A 14,374-nucleotide genomic window follows, 5' to 3' on the forward strand; every position below is an offset into this window, starting at 1 on the left:
TCGACTTGCTGACTCCTTTGACGTTTGCATGGAAATGGGCCATCAAGTACAAGTCCGTCATGGGAGTTCACCTGGTCTGGAGGCCGCCGCGTGGTCTCAGTTTCTTGTCAATTACCAGGCTATTTGGTGGGGACACGCCAACATCAGGTGGGAGTGGCGGTTGGCAACGATGATTCCGTCGGATATCCACGGCACTACTATCGAGACGACCATGGCTGATGTGAAGCTGTTGGCCGCACTGTCAGGAATGTCGTTTTCAAGCTCACCAGGTGTGATAGCGCGGATGAAATGTGGGGAGATGCTCACCAAGTCTCAGCACATGGTTCTTGGGGCAGTGGTGTACTACCGTTCAGGAAGGGAGAATATCGCGCCCAAAATTACCGTGAAGGTCCTGTGCAAATCCTCCACATGGCTGCACTGTCTGCTGGAGATGCAAAACCACCTCACGGCCGCCCGCCCATTTCCATCAACTCCAACCGATGATAGTAAACAACATAAAATCACCACCCTCCTGTCCAGACCCCGAACGGAATACGGCGCCCAACCCCCCTTCTCCCTCGGCAATCTCAGTTTCTTTTCCACAACCCTCTTCACCCACCCCTGGAAACACAACCTCTCCTCTGGCCCACCCCCCGCCCTCTCCTTGCAAGCAGAACTGAAACTTACCCCCCTGTCGTTTCTGGTTCTCAATCAAGACATGAAGTGTTGACACCGGGGCATTGGAGTCTGAAGCCTGGGGCAAAAGTGGTGAAATCCACCAGGATCGTCGGACCTATCGGGTGTTTTCTCAACCCGACTCAGACTAGGACTTGGCTGCGTGGAAGTCTGGGGCGGGAGATCGAGATTCAAACCCGGAGTGTCTGTCCTGACTTTGCAGTACTAAATAAGAATTGCACGGCCGTATTGTGTAAATGCCCCGGTGGACCTGCCACCATTGCCAGAGCTGTGAAGACAACAGGATCGTTTGAGGTGTTGATGGCGGTTGCGGCGGTGAATAACGATTTCTTGGGGAGGGTGGGGAAAGGGGTGTTAGGTACTACGGCGAGGGAGTTAGCAGGCTGGGTTTGTAAAGGGGATCAGAATGACAGGGGGTTGAGGAGGGAGGTGACGGGTTGTATACAACGGGCGTTGGAGGCTGGTGGAGAGGAGGGGGTGGTGGGGGAGGGGAGTTTGGAGTTAGTCAAGGTTATTATGGCTAATACGGAGGTGGTGTTGAGGGGGGTGAGGAGGGGGTTAGGGGTGGGGGATATTTGGGTTGGTGATCATGGGGAGGGGGAGGTCTGGGAGGATGATTTTGGGGGGGTTGTTTTGGGAGCTTGAAATTTAGTGTTTTGAATTCTCATGGGGCTGAAGTTGGTGCTAGATGTAGGTAACTGGGTAGTTGTGAATGAGTGACACGCGCCCATGTGAGCCAACCATTCCGCCGTCCTGTCGTGGTCGTCGTGGCGACGAAGAGCATCCATCCGCTTTCATTTCACCCATACATCATATGACCACAACAAACCACCCGCTCCGCAACCCAGCAACCACCCCCATATAAGCGGAGGATCTTGGGAGCCTAGTGTCACTGGTTAGGAGAGCGTGGTGCAGCGGTCAAAGCCGTAGCCTGCGTGTTGGTTGTCTCCGTCCCAAAAAGGCCATCATGTATCTCACATTCCCTTCTCCGATGCCGCCTATTTGTGAGGCTGAATTCTGAGCCAATCCTTGGCTTAAGTTCACTTCACAAATAGGCGGCATCGGAGAGAGTAATGCGAGCGAAATGATGCCTTCACCACGGGTGGACGGTCTGTCTCTGAGGATGCCATGACAATCCTTTTGTTTTTGGTCAATTTGAAGTAAAAAAAAAAAATGTTGGTTGAGGACGGGAATCGAACTCGGTCGCTGTCTGCCAGTCTTGTCCCTGGTTTCTCCAGCAACTGGGAGGAGGACCACAGCATAAATATTAGGTCCACGTTGCTCCTTTCCAACCGAACAGCAGGCTACAGCCATTGAGGATCTGACTACGGCAGGCCCCGTGGTCAAGTAGACAACCTGCTGGCTGAGGGGAATGTCGAACTCCTCCTCTCAGGGCTCCCACAAGGAGTTTCACGTTTGATTCCGCCGCGAAGCAAAATCCGAGGGTTTTCGTAACTGATCTTATTCTCTCACTGAAGCACAGGTGATTGCGGCATGATTGTTGTCGCCCACCGGCTTCCCATAGAATTCATTATCGTCGCAGTCTACCAGGTGACTAACATTTGACCCAGTAAAGGGACTGGTTGAATCCTGGAGCCCATATCAACAAACATGTCAAGTACGTACTCTTGCCTCTTTCGGAAAGAAACGTGCAGAAGGAACAAATGTCAGCCACATTCTGACGCGGTCAAAGGTCGATGTATGGTCCTTTTGCCTACCCGACAACTCTTGTTTGCTTGGACCGTCCGTTATCTCCGAGTGTTACGTGAAGCCTTCTTGTCCGGCCTTGCTGCAGGAACGTGCCGTCCGAGATCCAATTGCAGCTACATATCTCAGTCTGCAGTCAGCACGGAGCTCGGAGCGGATGAATTCATTAACAGAGGTTAAGTAAGCTGGTCCACGTCACCGGTATCTCATCATCATCCCAAGGAGAGCTGGTCTGATGTTTTTGCGATTGAAAGTCGTGGTGGAGATCGGACCTGGAGTAAGGAGATGAATGCTGCTGTCCCATTCGGCAAAAGAGGACGGCAATGACGGGATATAAAACAGCTGCATCGCTCTCTCAACATTCACCACCATTGGCTTTATTCACATCGACATCAATCATCATGAAGCTCTTGGCCCTCATCTCGGCCTTCCTACTCACAACCACCACCCTCGCTCTCCCCAACAGCCGAGGAAAGCTCTCCAAAGGAACATGGCAAACCCTCCCCTCAATCAGTGACTTACCTCGCCAGGAACACGTCACCCTTGCCCTCTCCCCCTCCTCCCTCGCCATCTTCGGTGGCATTTTGCCAACCAACGACACCTCCTCCCCCCTCCCCTATTCAACAACCAACATCCTCCAAATCTACTCCATCCCCAACAAAACCTGGACCCTTGCCGCCCCTGCACCGCTAGCCCTCAACCACCCCAACGCCGCCGTCGTCGACGGCAAAATCTACCTCCTGGGAGGCCTAACCGAAGTCGACAACTGGGCCTGGAGACCCTCCCCTTTGTCTTTCGTCTACGACCCCCAAACTAACCAATGGGCTGACCTCCCCCCTCTCCCGGACAGTCATACTCCCCGAGGAAGCGCGGCGATGGGGGTGCACAACGGCGTTGTCTACCTCGCCGGCGGCCTCACCATCCTCCCTCTTATTCCAGAACTAGGACCGCAGCAAACGACGGATGTGGTCTCTGCTTTTGACACCAAGACCAACACCTGGGTTACGCTTCCTCCTAAGGCGAGGAGACTGCCGGAGGGGAGGGATCACGCTGGGGCGGCGGTGTATAAGGACAAGTTTTATGTTCTTGGGGGGAGGAGGGACGGGCAGGATAATGTTAAAGACACGGTCTATGAATTGGATCTGAAGAGGTTGGGAAAGGGGTGGGTGGTGGAGAAGGGGCGGATGCCTACTGCTAGGGGGGGAGTTGCTGCTGCGAGGGTGGGGGGGAGGGTTTTGTCTTGGGGGGGGAAATAAAGTTAATGGGACGGAGGGGGTGTTTCCTCAGGTGGAGGTATATGATGTTGAGAGGGATAAGTGGGAGAGGTTGGGGGGGATGGAGGTGCCGAGGCATGGTACGAGTGCGGTGGGGGTGGGAGGGGGTGTGTATGTTCCTGGGGGGGGAATTAGGCAGGGAGGTGCACCGGTGAGTACTTTTGATGTGTTTTGGCCCTAGTATGGAGGTGATAAAGGGGTCTTGCGTTGCGGTTTTGGGGTTTGATCATGGATGGCTCCTGTACCTATTTGGGATCCATGGCACAAGCAAGTTTGATAGATAGATTTCAGCGATTGTTTTCCGTGACTTGCATGCAACAAGGAGAAAAACAACGTGAAATTTATGGAACCAAAAGGACATCCTACCCACAGGGTAGGCCGGTGGTATATATCTCTACAAAATTTCTGTCTAACATCTGTGTGTGTTGTGTGCAAATTTCAGTTCAGAGGCTACGGACATCTGTTCTGCACTCCCACCTCCCACACCATCAAAACCTCCAACTCCGCCACCGAAACTCAACAACAAACTTAAATACCTCACCGGGTGACTAGTCTAGTGGTCAGGACGCTTCGTTGTGGTTATTCTTCGCAAGAATATCACATACGATCCGAAGAAACCCCGGTTCGATTCCGGGGTCGCCCATTATCTTTTGACTTTTTTTTCTCCCTTTACCCTCTTTGGTATCTCCACCCCTCCAACCCATCCCTCCCTGTATCAACCACCCCAGCCCTCTTTGTCGGTTCAGTGTTGAAGACCTTGCCAGCTTTTGTGTCGAGGACTCGACCCATGGCAACAACAAGACAAGTCACCATCCGGTCTCCGAACCCCCCAAAGGCTGGGCAGCGGTGGGGGCGGAGGGAGTAAGGCAGGTAGGCTTCTGTTTGGAGGGGGCTGAGGTTGTCGAAGCGGGAGGGGGAGAACTCGAGGGCGGTGGGACCCCAGATGGAGGGGTGCCGGTGCATGAGTTCGAGGTCGGCTTTGATCTTGAAGGAGGAGGAGGGGGTGTGGCGGTAGATGCGTTTGTTGGAGGGGGTGAGGCGGAGGCCTTCCTGGGGTTGGGTGTTAGTGGGAATGGAGTGAGTGATGGGGAGGGGGGAACAGGAACAAGGTGGCCTATATGGTTTACTTTTGCCAGTTTGAGGGCCTCCCTCTCCTCGAGAGAATTCGTCCCGAGACACTCGGGAACAGAAGAGATCCTTGATGGAAGGGTAGGCGAAGGATAGAGGTGAAAGGCGAGGATGTAAGTGACCATGACGACGCGCCAGAGTGTTTCGTATTGGGGCATGATCATACTGAGGATTTCCTCTGGCTTTAGTTGGTCGAATGGCCAGCATAAACACCGGGGGTCCCTGCGTTGTAGGGCAGTGAGGTGGTGGATGAGAAGCGATGATATCACGGGTTTCTCCGAAGACGACTTGGCTTTGAGCCATTGGTTGTTGATTTCGTCGGTGATGATGACCAGTGAGTCCCGTGGCAAACTGTCCGAAGAGATCTGAAAGTTATCGATGAGCACGACTTTGAGGCAGGTTATTCGGGTGGCTTCTGCTAGGTGAAGGGGTTGGCTTGTGTCGCGGGGGAGTTCAGCTGTGAGAGTGGAAGTGGCTTTCTCAAAGAGCTTGATCCAGTCTCGGCCTGGACGGTTGATGGTACCAGAGGCCATTTTCAGGAAATTCTTGTGGGTCGAAGTTGAAGCGGTAGTTAAAGAATTGGTGATGTTGAAAGCAAGGGCAATATTCTCGTTGGCTGCTGCACGAAGGTGGAGGGTGTCTTGTGGCTTCGAGACGCCAGCGAAGGAAAAGTTGATGATTGACTTTTGGCCGTTGAGCCAGGTGTTAACGTCTTGCTTCTCAGGTCGTTGAAGCCACTGAAGCCAGGCTGGCTGTCCAAAGTCTATCTCTACGTGGAATAACCACAGAATCAACTTGCAGAGCAACACGCAAGTGATTCCCAAAATAGCCACGAAGCCGAGAAACATGCACTCGCCGAGGAGGTTCGGAGGTTCACAGCATGGATTTGGTCTCGTCACCTTGGGCGGTGTGCTTGCCCAAGCATCATGGGAGGAAGATAGGTCAGACGACATCATGAGGTAGCTGACTGGAGTCTGAGTGATGGGTTGAGTGTAGTTCTGAGACTGGACTTCGCATCGGGGATTCATCAGTCTCTTATTTCTAAACACACCAAAGCAATACTATCAAATCTCATCTTCCCACGCCAGTCCTTCCTGGCATCCCTCATTGTTGCCACGGTCATCAGCTGATGACCATTCATACCAGCCTCGAGACGGAAGAGTGCAGTTGAAACTGCTACCAGCGTCGATAAATTTCATTCTTTGTTTGCCTGTCTTTGACTTTGACCAATGAGTCCAGTATTTTCGAGCTATTTCTGTGGTGTTTGCTTTGCTGTTCTGTCATAGCGTTGTAGGCCTCAAGTATGTGAAACCTCACGACGCAGCTCATGATGCCCAATGCAAAGATAAGAAGCGGCACGATACGAGCTTGTCAGCTGTTATCAGAAGTGACGATGCGATGCAGCTTGAGGTGCAAACAAAACTCGGGAACCGGTAGTTGAAGTGGTACACAGTCTGGAGCCGCCCCTGACTGGTGCAAGGAGCCGTTGTTGACGGCCCTTGTCCTTGGCATGTCAAGAACACCACACCCCGTTGTTCTCAAAGGAAGTTGGCGGTGCTTGGAGACTGTTCCATCTGGAACCTTTGTAATCACTTGAATCACAAAAACAAATTCAGGGCTTTGTCTTGAGAGCAAAAAGAAAAAAGTTGAGTTCTATCGACAAGAAAGGACATCAAGGTGCCTTCTCGACCTTGCCATTCTTCAACGCGCCCGCATACGCCACTCCACCACCCACAGTAGGGTTCCTCGCCAACTTATTCTCCCCATCCCTGATCAAGAACTTTGCAATCTTGATCTCCTCCGTACTCCTCTTCTTGAGATTTGGAATCCCAAAGAACTGCGCCTCAATAGCATCATACCCAATATCCATCTCAAAATACCCCCTATAATACAAATCCTGCCACTGCAACGTCGGGTTGTTCTTGATCAACAACTTGGAAATCGGATCCGTGATCAACCTTGGCACAATCCCCGTCAACGGACTGGAGCTGCTCACCGCACTCCCCGCCAACTCAACCCCCACCGCCCCCGCCCCGGTGTTCTCATCATACCCCTCCTCCGCCTTCCAAACCATATCACTCACCCAAGCCGCATGGCTGTCCCCGCTCAGCATGACCGTGTTGTTGATCTTGTTGTCCACCAGTGTCTTGTACACCCTGTCCCTATTCGCGATGTACCCATCCCACTGATCCAGATTAAACGGCTCATCATTAAAAACTCCAATCGTCACCCTGCTGAAGATCACCTGGTTGCCCACCAACCTCCACCTGGCCTGTCGATCACTCGACTCCTGAAGCTTGGTGTAGAACCAAGCCTCTTGGTTGAACCCCATGATCGTCCTGTTCACCCAATCAGCCTGTTCCTCCACCTCATTCTTATTCCCCCCAATAATCCCCCCCAGCGGCCCAAGAACGGTAACGTCCCGGTTGTACTGCCTCGTGTCAAGCATGATGAGATCAAACAAGTTCCCAATGGAGAAATCCCGCCAGATGCGCAAAGAGTCATCCATAGTGACCTGCCGAAGGGGCATCCACTCAAAATACGACCTCACAGCCGCCTGCTTCCTCAACCTGAACTCCTCCCCGTCGCTGTTCTTGGAGCCGTCCTTGTAACTGTTGTCAGCGACCTCGTGGTCATCCCAGACAGGGATCCAAGGGAACTTTTGGTGAGACAAGGCAAGATCAGGATCGAGACGGTAGGAAGCTGTGCGCTTGCGGTAATCGTAGAGAGAGTAAGTCTCCCGGTCAGGAAGAGGTTTGCGGAGGTCGGTGAGGCCGGCTTTGTACTCGTAGATGTAATCGCCGAGGTGGAGGATGTAATCCGCGGAATCCTTGGCGTTGACGGCGCCGTAGGCGTTGAAGTAGCCTTCGGGGTAGTTGGAGCAGGAGTAGACTGCTAGCTTGATGTTGCGGGGGACGGTTTGGTCTTTTGTGGGGATGGTCTTTGTGCGGCCGACGACGGAGGATTTGGAGGAGTCGCAGACGTTGAAGCGGTAAAAGTAGGTTGTGAAGGGTTGGAGGTTTGTTGCTTCAAACTAGGGGGGGTGGGTGTTAGCCCGGATCTTTTGGGATGATGGGCGTGGGAGGCGTACCTTGACTGTCCAGTCTACTTCGCTCGAGGTGTAGGCTCTGCCGCTATTTACGACATTGGTCAAGGCTTCGTCTGTGCCAATGCGGTACTCGACGCAGGCGGCGCGGCTGCTTGGGGGGGCGCCCTCATCGCCATAGATGGGCACTACGCCCTCTGGGACGATATCTGAGGCGACGTTATCGGTTGTGGGGGAAAGTCTGGTCCAGAGAATGACTGAGTGGGCATATGGATCTCCTGACGCGATGCCGTGGGTGAAGTTCACTTCCGCTGCTGTGTACAAAGAGCCACTCTGGCGCTTCTGAACGTGGGCAAGAGGAACAGCGAGAGAGGCGTGGCGACGAGATGGTGAGAGGTAGGCGAGGTTGTTCTCGAATGAAGCAGAGACAACACCCGCAAGGGAGAGGGCAGCTGTGAGGCGCAACATGGTGACTGTTGACTGGACCTCTTCGATGTTTACTTTGGCCTCAGTGTCAAAGTGAAGCCATCGTCAAAAGAAGTAGACGGAGACATCCTATTTGTACTCGCAATACCTATTTCTTCCAGTAAGTGCTTATGAACAGCGAATGTAAGGGCCTTGGATGGTCGTGCATATAACCTCGGGATCATACATTGTCGCCCTTGGCATGCTGGGGTTAATATCTTCAGCAGCGTTGATCAATTCTTGTTCCTGACTGGCCATGTCGGCGAACCAGGCATGTTCCATGAAAGGACGCCCAAAATGTGGGAATGTTGAGCCGTATTATCAGATCATGCACAAGAGTAGTGTTCCTGAGCAAGGCAGCGCACATCAGCTTTCCCTACAGGGGAATCGGACATGCAGGGCCAAGCCAATGAAGCAACCTCATGCCTGCAACGTGCGCTGTGCTATCTGGATCGAAGCTGTCAAAAGCCCACTGTCAAATCAGCAATCAGGTATTTGAAGGCCGATCAAGGCCGCCATCTTCGGGAAGGGTCCACTAGATGTAACGCTGGGAGGCTGGTGACGTTGTAGAAAGCAGACACCCCTGCCCGCTGTAGTTGGGAAGAAGCCAATCGCTTAAAAACGTGCTGACGGTTTCGAAGACTCCTTCCTAAAGCGCATGAGTCTTGGAGTGTACCGGCGCTGGAAACGAGATTACTGTGAATGCGGCATTTGATTTTGCTGAGTCTTTGGGGATTTGAAGAAATTCTGAAAAAGCCGAAAAGGAAAAAGTGTAAACTGAGAAGGAAGCTCTGGGTGTGGATCAGAGCAAAATATATGGGCGACCCCGGAATCGAACCGGGGTTTCTTCGGATCGTATGTGATATTCTTGCGAATAACCACAACGAAGCGTCCTGACCACTAGACTAGTCACCCGGTGAGGTATCATTTGATGGAGGGCAGATACAAAGTTTGACATCATATCGGAAGCTCCACCGCCTGCCTATTTTTGCACTACCATACTCTCTAGGTGTATCAGGAATTCAATGATCAGAATGCTCCCTGGCTACAATTTGCATTATTCAATATTAGGTCAACCCCTAACAAGCTTCAACTTCCTTGCCTTCTTTGGATGATACGACAACAAAAACTCTACCAGTTTCATATCCTCCCTTCCAAAATCAGGATGCACCTTTAAGTCATCCCACCTCCGGATCATGCTTGCCACACTGTAGTAAAGTTCGCACATGGCCAAGTTCTGACCAGTACAATTGCGCGTTCCTCGGCCAAAGGACACAAGACACTTTTCTCTGGCGTGAACGGCGTCCACATCTGGATCGGTCCAACGTGTGGGATCGAACTTGTCTGGGTCCGGAAAGATCTCAGTGTTGTGATGCATCGACCAGGCACTCATGCTAACTACTGTGCCGGGTGGAAGTGTATACCCGTCGAACGTGGCGCCCGAAGAAGGAACGACACGGGGTAGGTGGCCAGGTACACCTGGACTGAGTCTGTTCTGTGTCAGCGTGGCTTTCATCAACCGTTGTCACGTAGATATTGTACCTACCTTAGAGTCTCCTTGATGACCCCCGTCAAATAAGGCACCTTCTCCAGTTCAATCAAACTCATATTCTGTACAACAAAAGGGTCAGGTAGAGCCGTCTTCAGCTCTTCCCTCAACTTCCTTGCAATCTCAGGCGAGTCAAGAACCTCGTACAGCGCCCTGCAAATGGTGGCGCCTGTAGTCTCGACACCCGCTCCGGTGACATTTACCGCGTCAGCAAAGACAACAGCATCTGGAAGCTTTTGACGCGACGGCAGATCCTTTGTCGTCTCAGAAAGCTCGGGATCAATAAGCTCATGAAAGATGGTTCTCCGAGGAGGTTTGATACCAAGCGCGATATCCCTCTTGACCTCCGCGACAGATTGCTGAACAACTTGTCAATTCTGCATTAACACCCGCCATTCCCCAGAAAAGTGGCACTGGGCGACATACCTCTAGACTGTCAAACCATTTTCCAAAATGTGGATAAAGCTTCACCATCACCCAGTCCGGAACCAGCCCAAAGACCGGTACCAGGGAAGGGAAGGTTTGGAACCAGGGGAAGAAAGTCTGAACAGCTCTAATAGCCTCCTGATATCCCTCGCCCCTTTTCTTCTGTTAGCCCAGGCTTCAGGTTCATATCCCATGGCGGACTTGCCAGTCAGCCAAATCCATATAATTCCAGGATTTCGCATAGGCATACTCGGTGATGATATCGACCGTGAGTGCCCTCGTGGCTCTGTGCACATCAAACTCGCCACCCTTCTGACTCAGAAATTGTTCGGCCATCTTAACCAACTTCTCGGTTTTGTCTCTGACAATCTGTTCCAAGCCAAGAACGGACCTTCGGGAAAAGAATGGATTCATGCCCATTCTCCTCACCCTGTGTTCCTCATTCGGGATCATGGTCAGCATAACGGGGGTCTTGATCGGCCCCTCCATCGGTCCGTAGAAAGCAGGATCTTTGTAGAAGCCTGTCCTCAGGGAGTTCGAGTATATTGTTTCATAGTGCTCAGGTGAGGAAAGGTGAATCTCGTTGGGTGAGATACGGATAATCGGGCCTGGGTGGTTCACATTAGATGTCGTTACTTGGGGGATTGCCGAAATAACCAACCATATTGAGCGTGCCATATTTCCAAGGCATGTAGTAGCTGACCTTCCAGAATACCTTGTTGGTAGAGGATGGGAAGGTAGGAGATGGCGTTGAAAAAGGGTCCAGGAATGGAGGCGAGAGGGGAAAAGTATCGTCGGTAGACTGCTATAGACAAACAGTAAATAGCGCAAACTCCGACAAGCAATGGCCAAATCGATAGTAGAAGCGAGAATGAGAGCGCCATTGTTGTTGTAGTCGTTCTGGTCATGCTTGTGAGCGTGAAAGAACGTCAAATAGGTATCAGGCGAGTAGTCCCGCATAACCTTGAGACTTGGCATGGGCGAGAAGATGAGGTTAAAGACAACTCCTCCCAATATTGAAGAAATATGTCCAGAACTATCGCTCTTAATACATCCAGTTTTAGACTGGCTTCAACAACACAAGCGAGCACGCTGCATGAGCCACCATCTCTGATCACTAAACCCACATGCCAATATAGGGAAGTATGGTGCATCTTGTGAGTGTGTTGCAGGCCAATAATCTAGGGTCTCTGTCCCCTCGGTTTGGTGAAGTAGTGAAACACTAACACATGTGTGCTTTGTGAACAGGTGCCGAGCTAATAGCCTTATGCATGCGTGATTCAGCCCGCAGCTTGCCGTTGATCAACATTCCCATCTCACAGCGATACAACGGTTGGTGTCGCCTTTTATCGGATGTTCGGGAGTCACATCGTGGTTGTGGGGGCGGTATCTCTATCTAGAAAGGGTAAGAACTTCGTGCCGAATGTCTGGACAGAGATAAGGTGAACACACACTTTTTATGCAGCAGCACTGATGGTTGTGTAGCCGATCATTTCCCCTCGTAAACAGATGTCAAGACTTTGATAGAGAGAAAAGGGCTGCATCGTGCACTTCGAGGGTAAGCGCTATTGAGCTGCCAAGATAAAGGGTGCTTGTTGTATCATGAAATAGTAATGTGAGTCTGTCGATCGCTTAATTCGAGGAAAGAAGAGGGCCGTCGGGGACTCAGATGATATCGCCTTCATTTTGAGTTACTTGTTGCCCGGAAGTATGTTTTACGAGTTTTGGCAAGACGGCCTTGGGGTGACGAAGTGCAACAGCGCACCTTCCTATTGCCGCTCCAGGGCGGACTTACCAGCGATGGTGCTTGATACGATATCACGTGGATGGGGCACAGAGCCCAATGAGCAGTGCTGCCTAATCAGAAAGCGCTCGTTCCTTCCACTCATCAACATCAAATCTTTTCATCACCATGGCCCAGTATTCTACTCCCAATGTTTCTATCCCGGATTTGTGCGAATACTGTTCGAGGATCCCGTTTGATCTGCTACACGCAGATAGCCCCATCTTTCTTGGCAACAACTCAACTTGGGATATCGGCACTGCCTCACGAATTCGAACCAGCACATGTCCGGTCTGTCGACTGGTTAGCGAGCTTCTCTATCGACACGCCAAAAGGCCAGTCTACTTCAACTTCAACCCCGACTCTACACTTCTTTCCATCAAGTGGGACTATGGTCTGGACCCTGCTTTTCCTAGTCGAAGATGTTTCTTAGTTGACAGGGCCGACTCGTCCCGGCCAGGGCATGCTCCAATTGGGCTCTGCTTTCTTGCGGCAAACCATAGGGATCATGGTCGAAGCAATTACTTGCATTATGAGCTTTCGAAAACGGTTGACATTGAACGCACTGCCAGGTGGATCGATGAATGCTCACGCAAACATCAGTGTGTTGTCGCTCCAGCCGGGGAGTCATTTGAGCAAGCCTATCCAGGTCTTCAGTTTCTTCGCTGCATTGATGTCAAGCTCAATTGCGTGGTAGAACTGAATCACATAGTACCATATGTGGCGTTGAGCTATGTCTGGGGCTCCGTCCCCAACTTCAGGATTACAAAGGCCAACAGGAAAGAACTCAAGTACCGTGACAGTATCAACAAGGCTTGGAATCTCATCCCGGAAACAATTCGTGATGCCATAACACTTACCCGGAAGCTCGGCCTGCGTTATCTGTGGGTTGATTCTCTATGTCTAGTTCAAAACGACCCTAGCGATCTTGAGCCAGGCATCGAGCTCATGGATCAAGTGTATGAACGGGCATGGGTTACTGTCGTCGCCGCCTCGGGCTTCGACGCCAATGCTGGGCTGCCTGGCATTGAGACGGGCAGCCGAGAGGTAGGGTGCTTGGCTCATGAAATCAAACCAGGCATCTTCCTAGGAAAGATAACAAGCATTGACCTCTCAATGCATGAGAGTCCGCACATGACCAGAGCGTGGACGTAGGTCTTTCTTCTCTACAATACGTGAACCATACTCTGATCTTTGCTGACGCAGTCGCCGTTTTAGGCTTCAAGAGCGCATTTTATCGCGCCGAAACTTGTACTTCTTCAGAGACCAAGTTGTCTTTCGGTGTAACAGGGTCGAATATCATGAAAGGCTCAATGACAACCTCGCGCAATTTCACCAGGTGGTTCCCCGAGCCATGGATCATCTAGGGGAGTCTGCCTTCACTGCTCTACGAGTGTACGGCAGTTTGATCCGCCAATACTCAGGCCGGTCTCTCGGCAACGACGCAGATGTGCTCCGAGCCATGGGAGGCATCATGAGGCGAGTGTCAATAAAGGTTGGATATCCCCTAGTTCAGGGCTTGCCAGTCGCGCATCTCGATATTTTTCTCCTGTTCAAGGGGAACAATGTTACTCGACGGCCTGGGTTTCCAAGCTATTCGTGGGCTGGCTGGCGAGGGGAGGTGCGGATGATATTTTTGGAGGAGTTTGAAAGCCAGCTGAAGATTGACGAATGGTTGGAGAGCCACAGGACTTGGATAGTCTGGTACACCACCGATAGCAGCGGGAGAACAACGTCAGTAATCGACCAAATTAACCGAACTCACCACCGAACATTACAAGGCACCACAGATTGGAGAGCAAGCTGGCTCTACCCTAATGAACCGCGTGTTTCATTCCAACAGTTTCAATCTGGGTTGTCATTGGAGACGCTGCCGAGGCCAATCCATAACCCTAAGCCGTACCCAATTTTGAGGTTCTGGACATGGGTGTTGACACTCACAATCCAAATGACAGATGTCTTTACCAGTGACGCTCGACTACTCGGGGCTAATGGTGAAGATTGTGGATGGATGAGTCTTGATGATTTGGGGGGTTCAGAGAGTGACATCATATTTCACGACTCTGAACCAATTGAAGTGGTTCTTCTCTCTGAGGGGTGCCCACAGAAGACATTTCGGAACGATGAAAAATACGTACTTGACACTTGGAGGCCCACAGAGGTAGAAATTTGTGACGGCCTCCATTATAATGTTATCCTGGTGAAATGGGATGGTGGAATTGCCGAGAGAAGAGGGTATGGCTGGATCAGAAAAAAAGCATTGCATCTAGGCTTTGGTCAGGGGCCTCATTGGAAAGAGATTAACCTGGGATGAAGGAGGT

The 14,374-nt window shown here is 51.6% G+C and overlaps 7 protein-coding genes and 2 non-coding genes across 9 annotated transcripts; 6 read left to right on the forward strand and 3 right to left on the reverse strand.

Moving 5' to 3' along the window:
• Positions 1-34: 34 nt before the first annotated feature.
• On the forward strand, positions 35-709 carry QC762_0053680 (uncharacterized protein; the record flags this gene model as incomplete). The annotated part of the gene is made up of 1 exon (XM_062883526.1): positions 35-709. One exon carries the CDS (start codon positions 35-37, stop codon positions 707-709), a length of 675 nt encoding a protein of 224 aa, XP_062744765.1.
• Positions 710-975: 266 nt separating this feature from the next.
• On the forward strand, positions 976-1,320 carry QC762_0053690 (uncharacterized protein; the record flags this gene model as incomplete). Its single annotated transcript, XM_062883527.1, has 1 exon — positions 976-1,320. One exon carries the CDS (start codon positions 976-978, stop codon positions 1,318-1,320), a length of 345 nt encoding a protein of 114 aa, XP_062744766.1.
• A 1,385-nt stretch (positions 1,321-2,705) lies between these two features.
• Positions 2,706-3,638, forward strand: QC762_305510 (uncharacterized protein; the record flags this gene model as incomplete). The annotated part of the gene is made up of 1 exon (XM_062888846.1): positions 2,706-3,638. The coding sequence occupies one exon, from the start codon at positions 2,706-2,708 to the stop codon at positions 3,636-3,638; it is 933 nt and encodes a 310-aa protein (XP_062744767.1).
• Positions 3,639-4,036: 398 nt separating this feature from the next.
• Positions 4,037-5,789, reverse strand: QC762_305520 (uncharacterized protein). The gene is made up of 2 exons (XM_062888847.1): positions 4,784-5,789; positions 4,037-4,706 (listed from the first exon to the last, which is right to left on the reverse strand). Exons 1-2 carry the CDS (start codon positions 5,738-5,740, stop codon positions 4,326-4,328), a joined length of 1,338 nt encoding a protein of 445 aa, XP_062744768.1. The 5' UTR covers positions 5,741-5,789; the 3' UTR covers positions 4,037-4,325.
• On the forward strand, positions 4,199-4,299 carry QC762_0053720. Its single transcript has one exon. It is a non-coding gene; the product is annotated as a tRNA-His (tRNA).
• Positions 5,790-6,397: 608 nt separating the features above from the next.
• Positions 6,398-9,094, reverse strand: QC762_305530 (uncharacterized protein). Its single transcript, XM_062888848.1, has 2 exons — positions 7,876-9,094; positions 6,398-7,818 (listed from the first exon to the last, which is right to left on the reverse strand). Exons 1-2 carry the CDS (start codon positions 8,296-8,298, stop codon positions 6,457-6,459), a joined length of 1,785 nt encoding a protein of 594 aa, XP_062744769.1. The 5' UTR covers positions 8,299-9,094; the 3' UTR covers positions 6,398-6,456.
• Positions 9,095-9,112: 18 nt separating this feature from the next.
• QC762_0053740 lies at positions 9,113-9,210 on the forward strand. The gene has a single exon. It is a non-coding gene; the product is annotated as a tRNA-His (tRNA).
• A 17-nt stretch (positions 9,211-9,227) lies between these two features.
• On the reverse strand, positions 9,228-12,024 carry QC762_305540 (uncharacterized protein). The gene is made up of 6 exons (XM_062888849.1): positions 11,725-12,024; positions 10,932-11,666; positions 10,472-10,878; positions 10,271-10,417; positions 9,842-10,212; positions 9,228-9,785 (listed from the first exon to the last, which is right to left on the reverse strand). Exons 2-6 carry the CDS (start codon positions 11,176-11,178, stop codon positions 9,368-9,370), a joined length of 1,590 nt encoding a protein of 529 aa, XP_062744770.1. The 5' UTR covers positions 11,179-11,666; positions 11,725-12,024; the 3' UTR covers positions 9,228-9,367.
• A 3-nt stretch (positions 12,025-12,027) lies between these two features.
• Positions 12,028-14,367, forward strand: QC762_305550 (uncharacterized protein; the record flags this gene model as incomplete). The annotated part of the gene is made up of 2 exons (XM_062888850.1): positions 12,028-13,204; positions 13,272-14,367. Exons 1-2 carry the CDS (start codon positions 12,183-12,185, stop codon positions 14,365-14,367), a joined length of 2,118 nt encoding a protein of 705 aa, XP_062744771.1. The 5' UTR covers positions 12,028-12,182.
• Positions 14,368-14,374: the final 7 nt, after the last annotated feature.

This window comes from Podospora pseudocomata, chromosome 3 (assembly GCF_035222375.1).
Source record: "Podospora pseudocomata strain CBS 415.72m chromosome 3, whole genome shotgun sequence".
In the NCBI taxonomy this organism is placed as follows: domain Eukaryota; kingdom Fungi; phylum Ascomycota; class Sordariomycetes; order Sordariales; family Podosporaceae; genus Podospora; species Podospora pseudocomata.

What these genes read in the sequence shown, in the direction of transcription:
- QC762_305520 (XM_062888847.1), bottom strand. Translation starts at nt 5,740, where the DNA reads ATGATGTCGTCTGACCTATCTTCCTCCCATGATGCTTGGGCAAGCACA. An exon ending in AGGCCCTCAAACTGGCAAAA is followed by an intron (nt 4,707 to 4,783) that starts GTAAACCATATA and finishes ACCCAACCCCAG; the next exon opens with GAAGGCCTCCGCCTCACCCC.
- QC762_305530 (XM_062888848.1), bottom strand. Translation starts at nt 8,298, where the DNA reads ATGTTGCGCCTCACAGCTGCCCTCTCCCTTGCGGGTGTTGTCTCTGCT. An exon ending in AAGTAGACTGGACAGTCAAG is followed by an intron (nt 7,819 to 7,875) that starts GTACGCCTCCCA and finishes CACCCCCCCTAG; the next exon opens with TTTGAAGCAACAAACCTCCA.
- QC762_305540 (XM_062888849.1), bottom strand. Translation starts at nt 11,178, where the DNA reads ATGACCAGAACGACTACAACAACAATGGCGCTCTCATTCTCGCTTCTA. An exon ending in AATGGTTTGACAGTCTAGAG is followed by an intron (nt 10,213 to 10,270) that starts GTATGTCGCCCA and finishes CAGAATTGACAA; the next exon opens with GTTGTTCAGCAATCTGTCGC. An exon ending in GTCATCAAGGAGACTCTAAG is followed by an intron (nt 9,786 to 9,841) that starts GTAGGTACAATA and finishes GACACAGAACAG; the next exon opens with ACTCAGTCCAGGTGTACCTG.